Raw genomic sequence first — 7,476 nt, 5'->3', positions numbered from 1 at the left:
TTTGCCTTGCAAGCAGCCAATCCAGGACCAAAGGTGGTTGGTTCGAATCCCGGTGTCCCATATGGTCCCCCGTGCCTGCCAGGAGCTATTTCTGAGTAGACAGCCAGGAGTAGCCCCTGAGCACCGCCGGGTGTGGCCCAAAAACCAAAAAAAAAAAAAAGAAAAGAAAAGAAAAGAAAAAAAGAAAACATAATGACCTTGTATGAAATTTATAAATAAATCAATGTTCCAGGGTAAGATCTATGAATAGGTTCATAATGAACAATGTGGCAAATAAAAAAGAGAGATATTAATTTTTTTCAATTATTCCAGGCTGTGGAAAAAGTGATAGAATGATTAGGAAATTATAATACAGTAGTCCTAATTCCTTTGGGAAAAACAGCTGTGACATTAAAAATAATACAAATTCCACTCATCAAACCAATCTTCAGCCTCCAACCAGGATCCTAAGTATAAGCCTGGTCATATGTTCCCCTAGATTTTCAAAGAATATAGTTGAAGTTGGTGCCTTTTTCATTTCAGCAGGAAGAACACATAGGTAAAGCTCTTTGTTCTAAGTGATGCTCTTGATTGATAAATTTTCCAGTTTAGATCTTAACCCAGACAATTTCCCCAACAGTTTTTGTCAGGCTCCTTTCACTTCTTTATTCATTAGACTGAAGATTAAGAGGTTTGTCATGGGTGTCAAAAATGGCATAGAAAAGAGAAATCAACTTCTTCTGAAGCACAGAGGGGTTGGATCGGAGTTGGATGTAAGTTAAAATGGCCATGTGATAGCAAAGGACAACCACAGTAAGGTGAGATGCCCAAGTTTGAAAGGCTTTCTTCCTTTCCTCAGTGGACTGAATCTTCAAGATGGCAGAGATAATCTTGATATAAGATAGGATGACCAGACAGAAAGGTGTCACTAGAACGATGATACTGGAAACCATGATTTCAACCTCATTGTAGGAAGTATCCACACAGGCTGCCTGATCACAGCGAGTTCACAGGATATGTGATCAATAAACTTGTTTGTGCACATGGACAATTGAAAGGTGATGGCTGTCTGTATGAGAGAATTGATAGAGCCACTGACCCAGGAGTTGATTGCCAATCTAGTACACAGTCCTTTATGCATATGACCAATATAATATATATTGGATATAATCCATATAACCAATGGATTACACACAGCTACATAGCGGTCATAAGCTATCATTGCCAATAAAACAAAGTTAATCACACATATGCTGAGGGAGAAAAATAGCTGGGCTTCACAGCTCACACGTGGAATTATTTTATGTTCTGCAAGAAAATGTACCAATATCTGAAGAACAACAGTTGTGGCATAAAAAACATCAACAAGGGAGATGGTAAGAAATACATAGGAATGCAGAGCTGGCTGTCCAGTCTGATCAGAAAAACAATGAGAAAGTTGCCCAACATTGTCACCAGGTGTGTTGATCAAGAACAAGAGAGAGAGAGAGAGAGAGAGAGAGAGAGAGAGAGAGAGAGAGAGAGAGAGAGAGAGCTGTGTGTCCCAGTCCTTGGACAGCCCGAGAAGAATAAAGCCTCTCACCCAAGTCTGGTTGTCAAGTCCCATTTATGAACGTGAGGATTTTAATTTGCATAGAGAATTATAAATAACAGAAGTTGTTGAAATGGTTATAAAAATAATAGATGTATACTTTGTATGACTTAGTGTAACTCAGGCCCATGACATTCACATCACACAAATATGTATCCTGGACATTTTCTTAGAATATGTGATGTTTCATGAAGATCCAGCCAAAGGTTGACAATAACAAAGTACAGCTTAAATGTTAATCTTTATCTTCAATTCTAAGGCAAGAAGATAAAGGTCGGTGATGAAAACAGTTCTAGCATTAGGCAATGAAAGAACATAGTTGAAAACATTAAATAATACCTTAAATATGTTAAACGAGCCCACTACTTTACATGAGCAAATCTATTAGAAAAGAAGTTTTGGAAGAATCAGTGTTTTACTCTATGTTCTGGAGGGTTTAGAATCTGATTTCATTCATCAGATCTGTGATTTTTTTTTTTTTTTTTTTTTTTTGGTTTTTGGGCCACACCTGGTGATGCTCAGGAGTTACTCCTGGCTATGCGCTCAGAAGTCGCTCCTGGCTTGGGGGACCATATGGGACACCGGGGGATTGAACCGCGGTCCGTCCTAGGCTAGCGCAGGCAAGGCAGGCACCTTACCTCTAGCGCCACCACCCGGCCCCTCAGATCTGTGATTTTTGCCTGAATTACAAACTATTACAAATGAGATAAGATATGTGTATTGGGGGCCGGCCGGTGGCGCAAGAGGTAAGGTCAAATTTGATCCACCACTTTATAAGATCATTCAAAAGAAAATAATTAATCATTTCACAATTTTCAATGATTAGGAAAAATAAAATGAGAGGAGAATTTTAAAGTATGTAAAAGTATACAGTTACATTAGAAAATACTGGGCTGGAAATAATAGACACTGTTGTTCATGAGTACATTGGCACATTTTTCAACACCCCTTGTAGAATATTAAACTTCACCTTTCTCAAATCTTATTTAAGTACAGAAGTAATGAACAGTAAGTAAGGCCTTTAGCTGCCTATACCTAAAATGAGTTTGATCTTTGTTACAACATAAGGTCCCCAAAACACTGACAAGAGTGAACCTTGAACACAAGTCAAGTTGAGTACTAAGCGCAGCTGGAAGCACAGTGTAGTAAAACTCTGCAAAAAACATCAAATTGTATTCAAATCTACTTTTGTGTCTTTCCTCTCCATTCCAAGCAACAAATATCATATTTTATTGCACAGAGAAAAGGAACCTTTTGAACGTCTCATCACCAACTACTAAACGCAGTTCAACCAAATTTAAATCAACTTAATTTAATGAAAAGAAAAAAGAATAAAATGTCAAAAAGACAGTACAGGTGCTGGTTCTATACCTACTACCACATAATTCCATAACAGCAAAAGAATGTGTCCTTGAAAGACACAAAATTGTATTCTTTTTCTCCTTCCATACCTATTCTCTTGTTAATTATTCTGCATACATAAAGTAAAAACCTTTTTTATTTATCTACATTACTCTTCAGATAAATTCACAGATAATCTTCACAGATAATTCTGCTCACTATATTTAATAATATTGAATAGAACATTGTGTGGTTTGGGAGTTTAGCTGAGGATGCAATATATCCTTTAATAGGAAAGGTCCCATCTGTAGGAAAAAAATAACTGGTTCTTACCATTCAAAATACACATTTAGGCTATTTTACTTTTAGTTAATTTTCTTAAGGAAATACTTTTCTTAGATTGTTTCCTTATCCTATGACACCTTTAATTCTGTTCCCATTTTAGAGAAAATGCTTAATTTTCTAATTAAAAATGTTTAGTCTATTGAGTACAACCCTATGATAATACAATATTTTTTTGCCAAATTAGTCATACGCTATCTACTAATATCTGAATTTCATATTATACTTATCCACTAATGTCATTAATTAAAAGCTGGTTATTACCACTGCAAAACAGAAATGTTGGTTTATGTTATTTTACATATTATTTTTATAACTCATTGTTTATGCACACATAAAGGACCATCACAAAATAAATTTAATCAGCCATCACTCAATATGATAGAATATGAAGATGAATATTACTCTTAATGGATAATATAGCCTTTTACCAAATATGGGAAAGTAAAAAAAACTCAGTGTTCCAAGGTAAGATTTATTAATGGATCCATAATTGTAAACGATGTGACAATCAAACAGCAAATGTTTCCTTCTATTACTTTAAGGCCATAGAAGGAAGTTTGAGTAAGGGTAAGCAATTCTGTTATAACTGCTTAACACCATAGAAAATACTATTGTGACATAAAAATATGCCCATGTCCTGTACTCCAACCAAGCCCCTCAACTTCCAACCCCGTCAGTACATTTTTCAACATATCCTCTTTAGTTGCCAAGCTCACACAGCTGGTACCTAAAATATATAAGCTGTAAGAAGAACACAGAATTCAAGTTTTCTCTCTAAGTGATAACCATAAGTCATCCAGTTGCTAATTTAGAGTTTAGCCCAGATAACTGGGCTAATAGTTTTTGCCAGGCTCCTTTGACTTCCTTATTCCTTAGACTGTATATCATGGGGTTCAGCATGGGTGTCAGAATGGCATAGAAGAGAGAAATCAACTTCTCCTGAAGCACAGAGGGGTTGGATCTGGGTTGAATGTAAGTTAACATGGCTGTGCCATAGCATAAGACAACCACAGTGAGGTGAGATGCACAAGTTTGGAAAGCTTTCTTCCTTCCCTCAGTGGACCGAATCTTCAGGATGGCAGAGATAATCTTGATGTAAGACAGGATGACCAGGCAGAAAGGTGTCATCAGAAGGATGATGCTAGAGACCAGGATTGCAATCTCATTGGAGGAAGTATCCACACAGGCCAGCCTAATCACAGCTAAGGTTTCACAGGATATGTGATCAATGAACTTATTTGTGCACATGGGCAACTGAAAGGTGATAGCAGTATGCATTAGAGAGTTGGCAGAGCCACTGACCCAGGAGATAATGGCCAATCTTGTACACAGCCCCCCATGCATGATGACTGAGTACCTCAGTGGGTTACACACAGCCACATAGCGATCATAAGCCATCACTGGGAGTAGAAGAAATTCAATCCCACCCAAAGAGAGGGAGAAAAATAACTGGGCAGCACAATTCACAAATGAAATAGCTTTATGTGCTGCAAGAAAATGTACCAACATCTGAGGAACAATAGTCGTGGCATAAGAGACATCAACAAGGGAGAGATTGGTAAGAAAGAAATACATGGGGGTGTGGAGCCTGCTGTCCAGTCTTATCAGAAGAACAATGAGGAAGTTTCCCAGGACTGTTACCAGGTACATAATCAAACACAGGACAAAGAGAGAGATTTGAATGTTCCGATCACTGGACAGGCCCAAGAGAATAAACTCTCTCACCCAAGTCTTGTTATCTGTTGCCATTTGAAAATATGAGATTTCTAATCTGCATAGAGAATCAGAAATAACAGAACCAAAGAATAGAATGAATATAACGGTATTGAAAATCTTGGTGCTTCAATATGTGCTTTGTATTTGCCAGTCTCAAACAGATTTTTAATATCAGTAATAGACTTTGATGATACCAATAATCTCACTATATTTTATATCTACTATATATCAGCAGAACAGGCAAGAACCTTTATAAATACATGATTCAATCCCAAGAAAACTCTGTTAATTCCTGAAGATAAATGCACCCAATTTGAATTCTTTAAATGTATTAGCAAGAGCAACAACAACAACAACAAAACAAGACAAACAAACAAACAAAAAGGAATAAAAGACATCCTAAACATAAAAGAAAAAGTAAAAGGATCTTTGTTTCTGAACTATCTGATACTATATGTAGATACATATAATTATAACACCAAATTATAATGAAAATAAATAATGTTTCCGGATAAAAATAAGCATACAATAATACTTGTCATGCTTATTTTACCAGTAATTATTTTTCTAGAAGGAATATTTTGTTTCAACTTGTGATAACATCAAAAGAATTAAATAGAAATCAATTTAATTAAGGAGATAAAATATCTGTAGAATAAAGGTATAAATAGCAAAAAAGTAAAATTAAAATTAATTGGAAAAATTGTATATGTGCACCCAATGCAATAGCCATATAATTCAAATGGTATTTTTTTACATTTTAAAATAATAAATGTTTCTAAAACTCATCTGGAACTCCAAAAGCCCCCACATTGCCCAATCAAACTTGAAAAATAAGAGTTGAAGGAATAACAGTTTATTTATTTTTAATTATTACAAGCTATAGTTACTGGCCACATAGTATTATCAGAAAAAATAGGCACAGAGGCTAAAGCGATAACACAGCAGGTAGGGACTTGCATGCCATCAATGGTTCCTGAACCTTCCAGGAGTAGTGTCTGAGTTAAAGGGTGTGTACCAATGAGTGTGTACCAATGAGTGTGTACCACTCCAAAAATGATACAAAAATCAGTTGAGCATATATAGAATCCATAGATGAATTGAAAAATATACATTCTCAAAATACAGACCAAATACCAGATGGGTTGGGGAGTAGTCAAAGGGTTGGCAATGACACAGGTGTATGGGTGGAGGGTCAGGGGCACTTTTGTGGTGGTGTGTTTAGGAAACTGTGTACAACAACTCTAAATGTCAGTCTATTGTAAATACATTACCTTAACTATAATAAAATTTTAATAAAAATAAAGTGCAACGAAACTACTCATTAGGAAAAGGATAGCATGACACCAGAGAAAGATAAATGGAAAACAATTTAAATTTAAGAACTGAAACTTAAAGTACTGGGGGTAGGGAACTTGACATTGGCTATGAAATTTATTTTAGACATATAAACCCCAAGGGCTTAGTGGAACTATGTCAAACGAAAAATCTTTTCACAGCAAAATGAAGAGAAGTTATAAGTTCAAAAATATTTAAACTGTCCACAATAAAAATTAAAAAAATTAAAAAAAATTAAACTGTATCTCTGATAATATCAGCATCTAAAATATCTCAATAGCAAAACAATATTATTATTCTTAAATTGACAGGTCAAGGGCTTGAGAAATTGTACTGATGTTAAGGCATTAATGTCAACACCATTGTAAAAATATTACCTTAACTATAATAATCTTTAATTGTATATAATAATAATAAAAATTTAAATTTATTATCTTCCATGAAGTTTACTCTTATTTAATCCTCAGAATCACTTATGAGGCCCTGAGCACAGAGTCAGTAGTGAGCTCTGAACATCTTAAGTATGGTTCCAAAGCAAAATTAAAATTATAATTAGTATATGATCCAGCATTCTCACTCCTGGTATGTACACAAAGCAAGTAAAGAGATACCTTGATCCTAGATTCCTGATTCATTAAAGCATTATTCCTGATGATGGAAAAGTGTTAGGTGTCTGCCTGGGGATAAATGGATAAAGAAATGGTTAGACATATACATTCAATGAAGTATTTTTAAGAGAAAGCAATTCTGTGACTTGCAACAGCATGTGCAAAACTAGAGGATATTATGTTAAGTAAAATAGCCTAAAAGAAAAATGCATTATTTCACTTATATGTGTCACATACTTAAAAGTGTCATATACATAAGAGACTTAGAAAGTAGTTACCAGGTACAAGAAAGTAAAGGTAAAGGAAAGATGTGGGTCAAAGTATTAAAGATTCCTGTTATTTAGGACAAGTGTCAAAGACCTAATTGATAGCATAGAGACTATAGTTAACAATATTATGTTCAATATTAGACAATTTAAGAGACTTTATTTAGGTGATTATCACCCCCAAAAGATTACAAAAGGTTATGTGGCAAAATGTTTCAATTACCTTGATTAATAATTATTTTGTCTATATGTAAATAAAATAATCCTGTTGTGTATTATAAATATAATTTTA

General features: G+C 34.9%; 1 protein-coding gene and 1 pseudogene across 1 annotated transcript; both read right to left on the bottom strand.

The window, feature by feature from the left end:
- Window positions 1-553: 553 nt before the first annotated feature.
- LOC126025819 (olfactory receptor-like protein OLF3) lies at window positions 554-1,585 on the bottom strand (annotated as a pseudogene).
- A 2,463-nt stretch (window positions 1,586-4,048) lies between these two features.
- LOC126011431 (olfactory receptor-like protein OLF3) lies at window positions 4,049-5,005 on the bottom strand. Its single transcript, XM_049775208.1, has one exon. It carries the CDS (start codon window positions 5,003-5,005, stop codon window positions 4,049-4,051), a length of 957 nt encoding a protein of 318 aa, XP_049631165.1.
- Window positions 5,006-7,476: the final 2,471 nt, after the last annotated feature.

Source organism: Suncus etruscus, chromosome 1 (assembly GCF_024139225.1).
Source record: "Suncus etruscus isolate mSunEtr1 chromosome 1, mSunEtr1.pri.cur, whole genome shotgun sequence".
In the NCBI taxonomy this organism is placed as follows: domain Eukaryota; kingdom Metazoa; phylum Chordata; class Mammalia; order Eulipotyphla; family Soricidae; genus Suncus; species Suncus etruscus.
This window is presented reverse-complemented; position numbering and strand designations above follow the sequence as displayed.